Genomic DNA, 18,410 nt, shown 5'->3' on the forward strand with positions numbered 1-18,410 from the left:
ACTCAGCCCTGGATTATTCTTAATCTGCTATCCTAGGTTCCAGGAGGTCCATCTGTTGAAATGGTTTACCAGAGGTGGCTGCTATGCATGCTACAGCTTCTTGGAGTCACAAGTTACAGTTGGGTGAAGCAGTTGAACACTAAAGGTGGAAAGCAGCCCTGAAAAGGGCTTAGCAACTCTCACACAAGACTATTAGTCTTCCTGAACATACCCTACACTCCTGCTACTATGATGAGGATGATGATGATCATGATGACTGTTGTTAATTAATGAAAGTAAGTGCATATGCAGTATGCAAAATGAATACCAATTAAGTAAATAAGTATTCCCATGTAACAGTACTTTCATCACCTGAAACCCTAGCTGAACTAAGTCAGATAACTTGAATTCATCTGGATCAGGACACATAGTCAGATATCCCGTAGGTGTAGCACAGTATCTGGCACATAACAAGCAGTTAATAAATACGTGTTGATTGATTGCTTATTAGATCTGACGCATCATTCTTGCCCGGCAAGTATATAATTGGAACCTTTCCTTCCAGCAGAGGGGCAAGGAATGCTAGCTCTGGTTAGTTATTGTTCTTCTGAGAACTAAAATCCTTGAATAGTGTTCTTTCCCTCGAGAGTATTGTGTACAAAGTCACAGAAGGGGAGTTAGGGGAAGGAAAGGCAGGAAGGCAATTAACTCTGTTTGTTTCCATCTAACAAGGTGCTCGGGGAATCTATATTTAGAAGCCCAAACCCTGGAAAGTCCTTCCATCTTCCTAATGTGATCCTTCCACAGACCCTGATAAAACAGAATCTATCCAGAATTTCAATGCCTGTTCTTTGGAAAGAATGTGAGTCATGGAACAGTTCTTGGCCAGGAATTTTTGGTAGAAGAGAATGGATAAGTAAAGGACAAGGAGCCTAGGGCTTGGACACAGTGTCTAGTATCAACAACATATTTGTAAAGTAAGTGTTTCCCCCAGGAAACCTTCATCTATTCATGGAGCATTCATTTCTTCATCTGGACAACATGCATTTGTTAAGCACCCAGTATATGTGGGAGTATGTGCTATCCTAGGTTTCAGGGATAGTATAAAATGTTACTCTCTAGGATCTTAAACTCTATTGGGGAAGCAACATGTACTCAAAATAAATGAATAATATGCATAAAGTACAACAACGTTGCAAGGCAGGTGCTATTATTATCCCCATTTGAGGATACTGAGGTTAGGTGACTTGCCAAGGGTTGCATAAGTAGTAGCTGCCTGGGGCTGGACTTAAACTGGGGCCTTCCTGACTCTATGCCCAGTGCTCTGTGCACTATGGTGCCACATAGCTCCTAAACTCAAAATTACCTAAATCTCTCAGATATATCATATGAGACTTTGATGGCCATGTCACCTCTGAAGTTTGACCAGCAAACTATTGAAACTGGGGAAGTCTGAGCAACTCCTCACACTACCAAAATATCGTCCAGGACTTATTTGAGTAAGGAAATTGTGGTGAAAACTTGTAGCCCTCATTTGGCCTAACTTTGTCACCTTGTGGATTGATTTGGGACTAAGGGCAAGAAGAACAGGAAAAAGTTTTATGAATTTTGGTGAAGAACTCCTGAAACCTCAGGGAACCTTTTTGACTACTACTTTTTATCTCCCTACTAAAGACTTCTATTTGTCCTTATCTTTCTGAACTGTATTTTATCAGCCTAGAGAAATGCTCCCACTGGAAGGTATGGGTATATGTTGTCAGTAAAAAAAACTACTTATTTTAACTCTCTGTTCTTGAGGAATGCATAAGAAATGATAAGTAACTTGGACATCCACCTTTATTCAAGTACAGGTCCAAGCCCAAATCCCTAAAGACCTTAGTGGATTTTGACTCATTAATTACCACTTCTTGGCTTCAGTATCTCAACTATCTAACTCTGCTATGATTTAACCCCCATCCCTGTGTATGGCAAGGGTGAGGAGGTGGTTGTGGAAGAAGAATAATGCCCACTGGAGACTGTCTCACTATTGGCTCCTCTGGGCTGGTGTGGTCAGTGGCTTGGTAAGTGGAAGGGAGCCAAGAGACAAGATTCCTTGCAGGTTCAGGCTCTGGCTGTTTTGGGGGTGGTTTGGAGTATATGTGTTGGGAATACCAACTCATTTTGACCTCTGCGCTTTTGACATTCCCACTATATTTTCTTTTTCTTCCTATCTGATTCAAGAGATCCATAGAAATGGAGAATCAAACAGGGGTCTTGGATTTTCTCCTTCTGGGTCTATCTGACCAACCAGAGGAGCAGCAATTCCTCTTCAGAGTGTTTCTGGGCGTGTACTTCATCGGGACACTGGGGAACCTGCTCACCATTCTGGCCATTGGCTTTGATTCCCATCTCTATACCCCTATGTACTTCCTAGCCAACCTATCTTTCCTTGATCTCTGTTTTACCTCCACCACAGTTCCCAAGATGCTGATAAATTACCTGTTAGGGAGTAATGCCATCTCCTATGCAGAATGCCTGGCTCAAATGTATTTCCATATTGCCTTTGGTACTTCCGATAGCATCCTCCTCTCTGCCATGGCCTATGATCGATACCTGGCTGTCTGTCACCTTTTACACTATGGTGCAATCATGACTTCAGGTCTGTCTGCCCTATTGGTGGCAGTGTCTTGGGTTTCTGCTCACCTCATTTCAATGGTACATGCCATATTGTTAGCTCAGCTATCTTTCTGTACAAATAACAAAATTCCTCACCTCTTCTGTGACATAAATGCCTTGATAAAACTCTCATGTTCTGATGCCCATGTCAATGAAATGTTGGTCCTTCTTTTGGGGGGACCAGTAGTTTTCATTTCTTTCCTATGCATTGTGGTCTCTTACACTCCTATTGTCTTTGCTGTGTGGAAGGTCCCATCAGCTCACGGGAAATGGAAGGCCTTCTCTACTTGTGGCTCCCACTTGTCTGTGGTCTCTCTTTTTTACGGCACCATCATTGGTGTGTATTTCAATCCCTCCTCCACTCACACAGCCCAGAAAGACATGATAGCGACTGTGATGTACACAGTAGTCACCCCTGCACTAAATCCTTTCATCTATAGCCTTCGGAGCAATGACTTGAAAAGAGCTCTGGGGAAGCTTCTTGGCCTTCAATGTTTTTCTAAGGAATGATCATAGTAGAATTTGTCCTCTTCCGAAAGGGCTAAATATAGTGTAAAATAAATAGGCGAATGTGTTGAACTAAGATCAATGGATTAGTGTAGACATGGATGGAGTTCTCTGGTGTCAAAGGACTTTTCCATTAGTGACATTGTGTTCAATATTTATTTTAATGAAGCATTTTAAAGATATAGATGGCATGCTTGTCAGATTTGTGGATGACATAAATCTGGGAGGAATCATTCATGCTCTTTTAAAAACAGAATTGGAATGCAAATAGATTTCAACGAGTTATAACAATAGGTTGAATCTAATAAAATAAGCGTAATTTAATTGAGTTTAATAAGGGACAAATATAAAGTACTACACTTTGGCTCATAATTTCAATGGCACAAATACTAGGTAGGAGTGAAGTTGCTAGACAGCAGCTCACATAAAAATAGACCTGGGATTTTACTGATTGCAATATATTCTTAAACTTTGATAAAATGTAAAAATAAAAAAAAACTAACATGATGTGAAGCTTAATGAAAGAAATATAGAGTCTAGAATGAGGACAATCATCATTTTCTTTCTTCTACTATGATAACATTTTAGTTCATTGTTTTGTATTCTGGTACCACATTTAATGAAAGGCATTAACAAGCCAGAACCTATACAGAGGAGGGTGGCCAGAAATATGAGAAAGCTACAAGTTAGAAATTATTTCCTACAAGGATTAGTTGAATAGAAAAGAAATATTTATCTTGGAGAAGGGAGGATGTTGGGTGTGAGGAGCATTGAAAGGACAATATGAAAATCCTTAAGTATTTGAAGGGTTGTTATATGGAAGAGAGACTAAACATTTTGTTTGAAATAAAAAAGCTGACCCAGGACCAGTGAAGGAGAATTACAGGCAGGTGAATTTCATCTGAAAAAGATTCTTCATGAGAGCTATGCAAAAGTGGAATGGAAGATTTAAGAGATGTAAACTGCCCATTACTGGAAGTCTTGCAAAAGAGTTTGGTAACTACTTTGTATATTCTTATATACAGAGGGGAGTAGGGGATTTCTGATATCCTTTGCATCTCTGAGACAATATGATTCTGATTTAGCATTTAAAAATAATGTCGTATTTACAACATAACGGAAATAAGTTATTTATGCTCTATGTCAAGAACATGGATATATATATATATATGGGGTAAGATTTCAAGGAGAAACAAGTGTGTTGCACACTTCCCTGGCATTTCATTTACTATTTTCAATTATGACTTAATTTTGATGTTTTATTCTATTTTAATAAAAATTTTTATTTGCTACTGAGTTGAGGTTTTCCTATGTAGTTGGTATGGAAATTGACATCTTAGGTATTAGCAACTTTGAATATATTAAAGGACTTTGTTAGGACCCTACCTATTCTCCTGAATTGTCCTGCCTATTTGGGTCCATTTATGATCCAAGTCTAAAAATCCTTCCACATTCAATCCTTTTGTGCTTAAAATAGTGGGAAAATGTCCCTTTAACTGTTAATCCACAGTAACAAACAAAATAAATCCCACTTAAATCCCTACTTTATGCCAAGCCAAAGTCGGACAATAGATACACAAAGACTAAGATGAATTAGTGCTTGCCATCAAGAAGCTTACTTTCTAGTGGAGGGAACCAATATGTTCTCATGTAATGGGAGCAAACAGGTAGTCCTGAACACCATTCTCTAGCTCACAGGGCCTCTCAGATCTAAAGGGCAAAATGTTGTTCAGGTTGTTAAAACAGTATGACAGCATTCTATGCCACAACAGAACTCAGCCAGAGACCAGAGGAAAAGAGGAATAAGACATGGGAGGCATTAAGTCTCAGGGAAAGAGCCTAGCATTTACCAGAAACCAGTCTTTTCCAGTCAAAGTCACAGAAGACCAAGATGGTTTTTTTTTTTTGAGTTGTTTTTGTTTTCAATCTCAGGAAATATATCTTAAGAATGTCCCAAAACAATGTGAACCCTTAGTGCTGCACCAGCTTAATTTCTGCCACTGTAACCTAACTGTAATATTTTTGGTATACCAACTACTGTGTAGTATCCAAGTTTATTAGGAGAACTTTTTAAATTTTAAAACACAGGTGAATTAATACTTGATTTTGTGAAATGGAGTCATTTACAAATGGGTTACTGACAGTATCAAAATGCTGCTAAGAAAAAATACAACAAGAAGGTACTGTGATAAGAGTACATTATTTCACCTGGAATCCTAAATTAACTTTCCTTTCTAGCTCCTTAAATGAGTCTTCATAAGACTAGAGATAAGGTTGGATTTACTACAGAGGTAGAATTCCTATCAGCGGAAGAGCCTCAAACTTGTAAAATACAGAGAAGAAATAAATGCTAGTAAACTTTTTGGTGTTTACCCATTAACAACATTTCTATTTTAAATGACAATGAGATATGTATGGTTTGTGGAGAAAAATAAAAGCAACTTGTTCACACCATAACATTGTTCACACTTCCTAATTCTTTCTATATGTTGTTCTGAAACCACCTGGCTTTAAAGCATTTGGTTATTCAGTGCAGAAAAATAAAGCACAAAGTATGAGAACTTTTAATACTTCAGTAATACTAATGATTGAAAATTATTGCATAACCTTATGCATTTATCCTAAAACATTTTCTGTAATGTAAATCAATTACATAAAAGACAATAATCCCTTAAAATGTGGATGGCCTTTACTACCTTGATCTCTTTTCCCCCAGTACTTTCGTCCATTGTTTTCTCACCTCTTCTTCACTTTGGGCAATGCCATTTTCCCTTTGTTTTATAAGTAAATGAAACATGTGAAACCATTCAATTGGACCCTGTTCATTGTCACATGCTACCATCTCCCCCTAACACACTTGCTTATATAAGCTGTATGTCCATTCAGTGGGATCTCCTGCAACCTCAGCAGGTGAATCTTCCCTTTGCTGTTTGGCCTTTGAAAGATTCTTTTTCTTGGCAGATTTGGATTTCTTTTGCTTTAGTGGTTGATCATCAAAGTCTTCAATCCAATTTGCTGTGTGGTAGAGATCACAGCTTTCACTGGTTTCTGTAGGGGTCTTTTTGAAGACCTTTCTGGTTGGCTGGAGTCCATCTTTGTCTTTATCTGAAGGACTCTCACTTTCTGAAGGATCTTGAAAACATTGTGAATGCAGCTCCTTTTGTCTTGCCTGGTTCTCTACTAGCTCAAACCATTTGTGTGACAATTCGAATTTTCTCATTACCCCGTTCCTGACGATTAATGAATAGTTTCTGAAGATTCTACTGAAGGCGTTTCTTCTGATGTGGATCATTTTCTTATATTTTTCACAGGCATCATCAATTTCCTTTAACGTTTCTTTAAAGGGTAAATTTGTGTTGTGATTCAAAAGCATATCCTCTTTCAACCCAAAGCTCTTCTGTTCTATCATGCTGTAGGTCAGAGGTGACAAACTCATGGACTCAGTAGGCAAAACTCCCGAGTGTGCCCTCGATACTTGGTGTCTGTCTCTCACAGTACGGACAAGTTCCACTGCACGTCCAGGGCAGCGACTCCACCACTCGAGGTAATCCTGCACGTAGCAGGAGAGCAGCCGGCCTCGTTCCGCGTCCAGGAGCCCGGCGGTCCAGTACAGCTGCTGCTGCTCCTGCCGCCGCTGCTGCTGCCGCCGCTCCTCCTCTGCTTCCAGCGGCCACACATGCCTCCGCCGCGTGGGTCTCCAGAGAGGCAGCCCCGGCAGCCCCTCACAGGGGCGCAGCCCACTGACTCCCTCCGCCCCTGGCCCTCTGGAGGGAACCCTCACATATCTCGGCACACGTCCTAGGGCGGGCCCCCCTCAGGGCCCCGCCAGCAGGAATCCCCGGCCCTTGGAATCCCCGGCCGTGCAGCCTTGACCGCAGGGGACGCGGCACTGGGTCGTCCCTGGCGGCTGCCGGGGTTCCGTGTCCCCCTCGCGCCCACAATCTGCTCCCGGTTCCCTTCTCTACCTGGCCCGACCCCTTTTCCCCAAGTACCCAGTTTGAGAGTGTCGGGTGTGAGTGTGTGCCTATGCGTGTGTGGGTCCCTGTATCTCTTTGATGCCACCTTCCTCTCCGATTGCACGGTTGTTGAAGCATAAATTACTTAAAGTTTAGAAAACTGAGAGCTTTTGAGATCCAGCCCCTAGGGATGGGATGGACCACCACCGTTGGGGAGGGAGAGAAAAAGTGACGAATAAGAGAAATAAGGAAAAGAACTCAAATTCCCAGAGATTTCAGGAGGAAGAAAAGTCAATAAAAGAAAACGTGCATAAATAAATAAACTAATGTAGAAGAGACTAATAATAGGATAAATTATAGTCTCTAGATTAAGGAAATAGTTTTAGGCCTCTTTGAATAAATATCGTACAACATAGGAAAATAAACCATCACCTGATGAGGGAGAGAGCCCTGTGGAATCCCAGAAGATCACAGAACCACGGCATAATATTCCTGAATACTTTAAGAGAGAAATGAGAATTGTGAAAGCAGAATTTATGGCATATATAGCAGAAATAATTATCTGGATAGAAAAAGGAAGTATTCTTAGAAAGAAAAGCAGACCTGAAGAAAATATTTGCTTCCCAAATAGCCAGACAACAGAAATACAAGAAATTTAAACACCAGAGCAACCCAGGGCAACGATAACAAGAAGCAAATAACAACTAAGATCATTAAAAGATTTCTTTCTGAATGTACATAAAAAGACAACCTTTAAAGCAGAAATAAAATAAAATAAAAGCGGTGGTTGAGAAACAGGACTGAAACATCATGGATTAAATCTCATAACACCTCACATACTAAAGAATCTTTTTTTTTTTTTTTGTGGGACTAAATTACAGAATGGGAGATTGAACAAAGATTGGAAGTGAAGACGATAGGGGGAAATAGATGATGCACCTTAATCAAGTCAAAGGCTACCAATGCAGGGAGAATAAGTCCTGTAGTCTCTCTGGAAGAAGAAATCGTATAGAAGAATGTCTGCGGATGCAATGGTAGGGATTTGAAAAAGGGGGAAAGAACTGGGGAAATTCAATATCAATGCTGGGAGGGGGTACTACTGATGAGTGTTTCTATGGGAGAAGAGAGATAATCTATAAAAGGAGATAGAGAAAATGATTATAATTTCCAGCCATCCTGCCTCAGTAAGAGAAGCAGAGCTTCTGGGTACAACTAACATGCAGCAGAGTGGGAACTCATGAAACAAAGGAGGAGATTTCGAGGCAAATGGAAAAAAAATGGCTAAGGGAAAAAATAAGGTCAACAATGAACTGAATAATCAGGAATATAGGAAAATTCCTAGCATGGGACAACATCCTCTCTATCATGACTCTGAATTGGTATTTATAAAGGTGAAACACCCAAATAAAGGGAGTCAAAAGATAATACAGGGAAACAATATATAAAATATTTAGACAGAAACTAAAAATGTTCCTCAAATCCTTAATTCAATGAGGAATGGTGAAACTAAAAAATGATTAAACAAGTATAAAGACCATGAATCAAAGGGGAAAAAAATCTGGAATATACAAAAAGGAAGATAAATAATGGAGAAAATAACAAAAAAAAACTTTTTTGGAAAAAGGTATGGAAAATGAAAATTAAAAAAATTATTGAACAAAACAAGTTGAGGGGGAAGAAAGAAGGGGAATTCTATTTGACTACTTAACTAAGGGGAAGAATTAAATAAATAGATAAAAGCGAGAAAGAAAGAAACTAATAATCAAAACTCTAAAACAATGTAAAGACAAAAATTGGGGATTGAGTGTAAGGGATAAGATCTGGTAGATATAGGGTTGTATTAAAATAGATTAGACTAATATAACTGAAAATACTGTCTTGTGTTTACAGAGAAAGAAGGGAAAAATCCCGATTTAGGAAAAATATTAAAGACAAATAGAAGGAAATAGAAATGTAACTCTTATAACTTTAAACACGAATGATTTAAACAATCCAATAAAATAAAAAAGTGACAGATTAGATAAGAAAATAAAACTCCACAATATTTCAGCATTACACACATGCTTACAGGAAACACATTTTAAAAACAAAGACATACAATGTAGAAAAATGAGAAGCTGGAAAAATTTTACTATGCAGCAAGCTAATAAAAAGATAGAAATTGCAATCAGGCCATGAGACAAAGAAAAAGCAAACATCCACAACATAAAAGAGACACAAAGAGAAATTAATTATGTTGAAAGAAACTATAGAAACAGACCAGTATCAATATTAAAATTGTATGCTTCAAATACTTTAGCATCTAAATTCATATAGGACTTATAAACTGAACTAGAAGACATTGAAAGTAACACAATAACATAGACATGTCATAAGGCAATGGATGTTGGAGATTTCAGTGCCTCTCTCTTAGTTTTGAATGTCTTCCAGGAAGATAAAAGAAAGAAAATATAGAACTGCACAAACTGTTGGGGAAAAATAGTTAAATTTTATGACATCTCAGCACTACTTGGAAATTCTACAAAAATTAACTGTATGTTTGGGCAAAGAGTGTAAACAAAGGTAAAAAAGTAGAAGTAGTAAAAACCTCCAATACAGACCATAACACAATAAAAAAGGGACAAGTAGACAAAGACCCAAGTGGAGACTTAACAATTAAATCCTAATTTGTGTCTCAATGAACAAATAATAGAAGTAATCATTAATAATCTGAAAGGAAAACGATAATGATGCAAGAACATACCATAATTTCTAGGATATAGATATAAAGAGATATTAACAAAATAAGAAAAAGAGGAATAATGAACTGAATATACATTTAAAACTTGGAAAGTCAAGAAATAGAAGTAAATAAACTTAAAAAACACAAAAGAGTAAGTATTTAAGACTAGAAGAGAAGTAAACTAGAAACCAAAAAATTTGTAGAAATGATCCATAAAACTAAAAGCAGGTTCTTTGAAAAGACTAATGCAATTAATTCACTTTTAGATAATCTTATTAAAAAGGTAAAGATGAGAAATGAAATCAATAAAATGCAAGTAAATAAGACAAATCCACCATAAAACCAGAAGAAACAAAAGGAATAGCCAGAACACTAATAGACACTGTTATACTACTATTTACACTACTATACAATGTTATATGCTAACAAAACCAAGAATACAAAACAAATAGAAAAAAATCTTCAAAAATATAACACGTTCAAACAGACAGAAGATCAAACAGAGATCATAAATAACCTAATCTTAGAAAAGGGAATAGAACTAACTGTAAAGGAACTATCCAAGAATAAAATTCCTGCTCTTGATGGATTTATGGGAGAATTCTATCAAACTTTCAAAAAACAATTAGTAGTCATACTAAACAAATTATTCTCAAAAACTTAAAGAGAAAGCTCTCTAATAGATTTATTTTAGGAGGCAAATATAATTCTAACACTTAAAGCAGGAAACTATATAGCATAGTAGAACTATATAGACTAATACTATTAGTGAATAGGCATTCAAAACACATTAAAGCAAAATCCTATCAAATAGGCTAAAGAGATTTATCCAAGAAATCATTCATTGTGATCAGGTTGGACTTATACCAGAACAGAAAGGAAAACAATTGACACAATTAAAATATTAAAAACCCAAACATGAAAATCTATGTAATCATAGCAATTGATGTAAGAAAAGTCTTGACAAACTGTGACACTTATTCTGGCAAACCCCCTGCAAACTATAGGCACAGAGAAATCTTTTTTAATGTCATAAAAGTATCTACCTAAAACCAAAGCAAATATCATGTATGATAGAGACATACTGAGACTTTTTCCAGTAAATATGAGAGTAAAGTAAATATGTCGTTTCTTGCCACTATTATTTAAAAAATTTCTGGAAATGCTAGCAATAACAGTGACAATAGAAAGAAATTAAAAGCATACAGATAGTTGTAGAAGAGATAAAAATATTGCTACTTGCTGATGATATTTACTGGAAAATACAAGGTAATCATCAAAGATACTGATTGTGACAATTTTAAAAGCTTTAGAAAAGTCGGAGGCTAGAAAAGAAACCCTCAAAATCAATTGCATTTTTTTTAATATTATAAGAATAACAATACTCAAAAGACAACAATAAAAAAAAAACCAACTCACATTCTGAATAATGACAAATTGCCCAAATATGGGAGGGACCAACCTCCCATAATGGAGAAAATATTTATATAAGTATTATGTAATTATGTAAAGAAACAGCAAGCAATCTAAATAAATAGCTGGAGAGAGAGTGCTAGTGGCTAGACTATTCCAATATAATAAAAATGATAATAATACCAATCAAAGTTAACTCACATGTTGAATTTTATACCAAATAAAGTATTAAGGGGATATTTTATAGAACTTGACAAGATAATAATATTAATATAGAAGTGTAAAAGATTTAGAATGACAAGGGAAACTATGGAAAGAGGGAGGGATGAAGAAGAAATAGCATTTTCAGACATCAAACTCAAGCATAATTTATCAAAACTTTTGAGTATTGCTTAAAAAACAGAGAGGGAGATTAATAGAACCATTTATACCTAAAAGAATCAGAAATAAAAGAATTCAATAACCCAGTTTTTGATATGCTGGGAAACATAAATTACTTAGAATAACTCCCTCTGTGATTAAAAAAATTGTTGGGTAAGCTAGAAATTATTCTGGCAGAGTGCAGGCTTAGCCTCATACCTCATTGCATGATTTTCTACAATAGAAGGGATATATAACTTTGATATTAAAAATCATAGTATAAAATATTAGAAGAAACACAGGTCATATACATCTCACAGCTCTGGATGAGAAGTGTATTCTTCAGCAACTATGGTATAGAAACAATTACAAAAAATAAAATAGATAACTTTGAATATATGAAACTGACAAGTTTTTGTACAGACATAAAACTATAGCTTTTTTGCTCTAATATATAGTCAATTTTTGTAAAGGTACCATATACCACTGAAAAAAGGCATATTTCTTACTATTCTCATTCAACTCTTTCCAGATATCTATAATATCTCGCTTAATCAAGATTCCATTTATCTCTTTGACTTCTTTCCTATTTACATTTTGTTTAGATTTATCTAGTTCTGAGAGGGGAAAGTTGAAGTCTCTCACTATTATAGTTTTGCTATCTATTTCCACTTGTCATTCATTTAACTTTTCCTTTAAAAATTAGGTGCTATGGCATTTAGTGCATATAGGTTTAATATTTATATCTCTTCATTATCTATGATACCTTTTACCATAATATAGTATCCCAGTTTTTCTCTTTTAATTAAATCTATTTTAGTCATAACTTTGTCTGAGATCAAATTACTACCCCTGCTTTATTTTTGCATCAGCTAAAGCTAATAAATTCTACTCCAGCCTTTTATTTTTACTCTATGTGTATCTTTCATTTTAAAATGTGTTTCTTATAAATTACATATTGTCAGATTATGGTTTTTAATCCATTGTGCTTTTTCATTTTTATGGTTGGGTTCATCCCATTCACATTCAAAGTTATAGCTACTATTTACATACTATTTTTCCTATTTATCCTTCTCTCTCTCTCCTTTTACCCTATCTCTCCTTAAACATCTAATTTGCTTTTTCTTCTTGTTCCTCCTCCTCCTCCTTCACCTTCTCCTCCCTAATACACACCCCCTTTAAGAATACTAACCTTGGGGGCAGCTAGGTGGTGCAGTGGATAGAGCACTGGCCCTGGAGTCAAGAGGACCTGAGTTCAAATATGACCTCAAACACTTGACACTTACCAGCTGTGTGACTCCAGGCAAGTCACTTAATCCTGACTGCATTGCAAAAGAAAAAAAAAAGAATACTAACCTTATCTTCTCCCCTTACCCTCCTATTCCTTAATCTCCTCACCATTCCTGACTCCAGACCAGGTACTCTATCACTGAGAACAGAGACCAAATGAGAGGCCACAGGGAGGGTGATGCCACCCAGAGCCCCACAAAAAGGGGAAGAATTCTAAGTCCTTTCTCCTTTTTTAGAATTCCATATATGGCAGTACTGTAAGCCACAGGATCTATATAGGATTCTGGGGTAGGGGAACCAGTGGTAAACCATAAAGAAAGCAATTTCTTGACCCTTTTACTATTGACTCCCTATAGGTTCCAATGAGAGGTCTTCCTCCTTGCTGGAGATCCTGCCCAGGTTAGTACTTTAAGCTAAAGTGCTGCACATCTCCCTGAAGGTGGTTTACTGGAAAGAGAATAGGAAGGATGCTTCTTCATCATCTATGAATTAGGGTTCAAGTCTTTTCATTGTTCTTTACTCTGGAAAGAAAACCATTTTAGTTTGATGCCTTTTGAACTAGAGAACTTGATTAGCAGTGCACTTTGGGGAGTGATAGATATTAATGTTTCTAGATTTCATGTTAATGTAATCTGAGAAGTTTAGAAATCTTCAGAGTGTACCCAGGCACTTCAGGTCAAAGGAGGAACCCTTTAACAGAAAGATTACATTGAATTTTCTTATCAAGGTTTTCATTTTTTTACATATGCAGCTACAAGTGACCAAAAGCTACAGAATCCAAACTCTTGTAACTTTTTCCAACTTTTTTTCTACATTAAGGTATGGAGCTTAGGGTCCAAAGGCTATGTGACAGATTCTATCTACACGGAAGAGGAATTATAGCAAGAAAATCATTGCAAAGACTACATAGGTAGTTTTTAACCAGTCACTATAAAGCCAAGTACAAGCAACTTTCCAGAGGATTGCTGCTATGAACAGCTCCAAGGTTTTAATTACACAGTATACTGAACTCTCTATTTATTCAGTAACAAATTAAGACAAAACATTCACAAAAGTCAAAGTGCAGCATTCACAATGTTATGGCCTAACAACTTATCCCTAAAATGGCCACATAGTTTTCACCAAAGTGGTCACATAGTTTTAAGCAAAAGATAATATTCATTTAGTAACACAATCATTTAGTAAGTCCTTAATTAAATCATCCTTAAGGAGGCAAGCCTCCTTAATTGACACAAAGTACAAAGGTCAAAGTTCTTCACCCCTAGGTCACATTGTCTTAATCACTTCAATCAAAAAGTCCTCTTTCTTCTTAATTGGAGAAGTCCTTAACTCAATGATCTAAGTGTAAAGGTCAGAGTTCTCTACCCCTAGGCCACAGTAAGTCATGATTTTCTCAGTTTGCATTAAATACCCAAGGAGAGGTCTTTTCATCTTGACTCCAGGCAGGCTCTCAGCTTCCATAGTTTCTCTTTCATGGTCCCAGCTCCTGCCTGGATCTATCCAACTGCCATCTGGGTTCAAAGGCAGACAGCTCTCAGTTCTTTGTCCAGCTTCTTGTGCAGTTCCTATTCCATATTGAAGCTCACAGTGTCTGGTCCACCTCAAGTCCTTCACAGTTTCTGTTCCTGGGAAGACAAAGCTTAACGAAGCCACAATAACATTCATATATATTGCCAACATCCTTATCAATTCACTTTCTGCCTGAGAAATCAACATAGAATGAGCAACAAGGTCTGAGACAAAGTAACATCAAAATAGACAAAGTACTGGTACCACAGCTATGCTTCCTCCCAGTACTCTTTCCTTCTCATTTCTCAGTTCTCATTCCCTGAAGCTCCAGCTAGCTATCAGAAGTCCTCAGCAGCTCTGGCTGGCCCTCAGAAGTGCTTGGCAACTCCAGCTGGCCCTCAGAAGTTCTCAGCAGCTCTCAGAAGAAGTTCTGCCACCACAGGTTTTGTTCTCAAAATCTTCTCTCTTCCCATTTCTCAGTTCTTCTCAGTTCTCTTTTCAATTCTTAGCTCCTCAGCCTCCACACTTCTTGCTCCCAGAAGTTCTGGCCTCTCTCAGCTTGGGCTTTTCTTTATGTAAGGTATTAGCTCCTCCCTGTTCCAGCCCCTTCCTGTTACATCAGTAAGTCCATCCAACTGTGGGATGCAGAGGTTCTGGGTCTTAATACTTGACACAATCATGAACTTGGACAAGGTGCTAAGTATCTGTTTGATTGCAAATACAAGGGCAGGGCAGATCTTCAAATTTCCATTACCATTACATCACTGTGTAGTAGATTTCAGGGATAGTGTGTGTGTGTGTGTGTGTGTGTGTGTGTGTGTGTGTGTGTGTATGTGTGTAGAGCAAAGACCAAGTGAGATTGGCAGGAACAGTGGGGTTAGTGTTCTAGCGCTCCTGCCTCTATCCCATGTAAAAAACAGTCAGTTGAACCAGTTCTTCTACCAAACAGAGAACACATAAAAAAGAATACATTCATTACCCAGAATTTTTTTTAAAAGCATCAATCATCATTGATATTGAACACCTTGCCCCAATTATTTGATTTGATGCTCCTAATATTCCATTGTGGTGGATTGAACATAGAACTGAATTTGAAGTAAGAAGCCCTGGGTTTGAAGTTGGGGCCTACCACTTACTGATTGTGAGACCTCTGCAAGATTCATTGGGCCTCAGTTTCCTCATCTGTCAAATGAAGTTATAGAAATAGATGGCCTCAAGATTCCTTTCAACTCTAACTTTCTGGCCCTAGGATCCATTCAGGGATTTAATATGTACATTTATAAGTAAAAAAAAATCCTCATCTTGTTCAAGGAAGTTCCCATTCTCTTCCCTTTAATATTTTAAATACTTAAGATGTTGTATTTAGAGTTTAACACCGACAAAGCCATAGGTCTGGTCCAATCACAATTTTGGGTAGCCCACTCAGATATAACCCTGGTCATGTGTATATGTGTATTTTGTTACAAGCTGCTTTGTCTCATCTATCTGGTCTTATTTCCCAGTCTTCGCCTCTAGATCTTCTATGCTTCAGACAGGCTAGAATATTCATTGTCCCTTGAATGTGCTCTGAATTTTCTCACTGCCATGGCTTTGGCTTTTCTGTTTCCTATGCCAGAAATACTTTCCCCTTCTCTCCTTTTTGAATTTTTAACCTATCTTTTAAAGCTCAACTAAAATGTCATCCTTTCCAGAAAGCTTTCTCTGACTCACTAGGGTTAGTCATGATCTCTCCTCATGACCTCAGACAGATATTGACTGGCACCTTTCTAAAGCATTTATCTTGCCTGTGGCTATATTGCAGTCATTTAGCCATGGGCCACATCACCCTTCTAGGCTGTGAGGACAGGGATTGGATCTTAATAAACTATATCTCCCTTAAAAACAAAGAGGAAAAGGACATATATGTACAAAAATTTATAGCAGCTCTTTTAGTGGGGCAAAGCATAGGAAATTGAGGGGATGTTCATAAACTGGGAATGGCTGACCAAATTATGATAAATCACTGTGATGGAATGCTATTGCGTTGTAAGAAATGAGTAGAGTGATCTCAGAAAAAGACTCACATGAACTAATGCAAGTGAAGTGAACAGAATCAGGAGAAAAACTATACATAGCAATTACAGTGATTGACTGTGAATGACTTAGCTATTCTTAGTAATACAATGATCCAAGACAGTTCCTAAGGACTTATGATGAAAAAAATGCTATCCATATCTGGAGAAAGAACTGATTGGAGTCTGAATGGAGATCAAAACATACTTTTTTTTTTGGAGGGCAAGTGGGGTTAAGTGACTTGCCCAAGGTCACATGGCTAGTTTGTGTGTGTGTGTGTGTGTGTGTGTGTGTGTGTGTGTGTGTGTGTAAGTGTCTGAGGCTGGACTTGAACCCAGGTCCTCCTGACTCCAGGGCCAATACTCTATTCACTGTGCCACCTAGCTGCCCCTAAAGCATACTTTTTTTAAACTTCCTTTTTTTGGACTGTATCTTCTCTCACAACATGAATAACATGGAAATGTTTTGCATTACTACACATATATAACTGATGTCATTTGCTTGCCTTCTCAATGATGGGCAGGGGAAGCAGGGAGGGAGAGAATTTGGAGCTCAAAGTTTTAAGAAATGAATGTTTGAATTGTTTTTACATGTAATTGGGGAAAATATTTTTAAAAAAATGTCTTCCTAATATTCAGTAGTGCTCTGCATATAATTGGAGAGTAATAAATGATTAACATAGACTGAATAATGTTAATACCCAAGTGGAGACTCAGATGCCCTGGTTTCTCCAAGAGCCCCACACTTTGTGGTTCCTCTCTCCCCAGCTGCTGCTGGCTCCATGTTGAAGTTTTTATCCAGAAAATGGTGTTAAAAATTTCCGGTCTAGAGGGAGTGAGGAGGGAGTGCCTGATCTTTGGGTGGAGATGACACCTTGGGCAGTAGGACTGGTCCCAGGGATACATGCAATGTTTCAGAAGAACCCACCTGTCCAGGTAGTAGGGGCTGGGATCCAGGGGCCCCAATTCCCAGTCCTCAGAGTCCCAATCACTGGAGTTCAAGCCTGAGCAAGTTCCGAGTGTCCCCCAAGAGTACCTCAGCCTAATTACCTCACCCTTGACAGCAGGGGGAACTGGAGTGGGAAGGGAGTGAGCCCATGTCTGTTGTTATGGCTCCCTGAGGTCTCTTCTGGAGGCTGGACTGCACATATGTCTCCAGTATACTTGGTCTAGGGAAAGTACCAGGTTGTGAAAAGCGAGACACATATACATGGGTTGTTCTGCTCCCTTCAACCTCCTTGCCTGGGGCTGACCTGTGAGTTAAATTGCTGTTGTTATCTCACCTTGCTCTGGGTGAGACAAGCCCTGACTCAATCCAAAGGTCTTGCTTTTGGGGTAGGCAGAAGCAGGTGGGGCTGATTGGCCCATTCAGTGAACACAGGCTTCTAGACCCCCCCCCCCAGGTGAGCCATCTTTCTTTTCCCTCAACTCAAGAAGGGGATTGTCTCCTCCAATTTCTCAAGATTGTAAAGGACAGCAGTGAAGAGAGAACTGGGTAAGAACAATAGGAGGGAGAGGTGTTGTCAGTCTGAATTTCACATAGGCTATGCATCCAGAAAGTGACAGAAAATGGGCTCAGGAAGACAGGAAAGAGGAGAAGTTTGGGTCAGGACAGAGATCAGGCTGAAGCAGATTCCCAACGGGGTCTCTTAGAGGAATATGTAAGGGAAAGCAGCAAGGAAAAGGCATTCTCTGTCCTTGTCAAGTCCATGTGAGTGTTGGGTACTTGGCTGATTACAGCAGAAAGTCAGAGATGGAATCTGATAGGAACTACAAGGGGCATTAGAACATTAATGGCACATCTAGAAGTCACCTGTGGTGCTGAACAAAGACTGTCAGATTGGGAAGGGTCCTTAGCACGTGGTGTTTTGAATGTCATATTTAGAAGAGAGCTTAGAAAATGAACTTTAGAATATACTTTGGTAGAACTGGAAGAGGGCTTAGAATGTTGAACACAGAAAGGAGAGA

At 38.1% G+C, this 18,410-nt stretch overlaps 1 protein-coding gene and 1 pseudogene across 1 annotated transcript; one reads left to right on the plus strand and one right to left on the minus strand.

The window, feature by feature from the left end:
- The first annotated feature begins 2,211 nt into the window (after positions 1 to 2,211).
- LOC138172260 (olfactory receptor 1f45-like) lies at positions 2,212 to 3,276 on the plus strand. Its single transcript, XM_069101951.1, has one exon. The coding sequence runs from the start codon at positions 2,212 to 2,214 to the stop codon at positions 3,142 to 3,144; it is 933 nt and encodes a 310-aa protein (XP_068958052.1). The 3' UTR covers positions 3,145 to 3,276.
- Positions 3,277 to 5,786: 2,510 nt separating this feature from the next.
- Positions 5,787 to 17,810, minus strand: LOC138172276 (inhibitor of growth protein 2 pseudogene; annotated as a pseudogene).
- Positions 17,811 to 18,410: the final 600 nt, after the last annotated feature.

The sequence above is a fragment of the Petaurus breviceps genome, unplaced genomic scaffold (assembly GCF_028583685.1).
Source record: "Petaurus breviceps papuanus isolate PSGF00001 unplaced genomic scaffold, PetGlider_PUasm1.0 523, whole genome shotgun sequence".
NCBI classification, from domain to species: domain Eukaryota; kingdom Metazoa; phylum Chordata; class Mammalia; order Diprotodontia; family Petauridae; genus Petaurus; species Petaurus breviceps.

Coding starts and splice junctions, on each gene's coding strand:
- LOC138172260 (XM_069101951.1), top strand. CDS start 2,212: ATGGAGAATCAAACAGGGGTCTTGGATTTTCTCCTTCTGGGTCTATCT.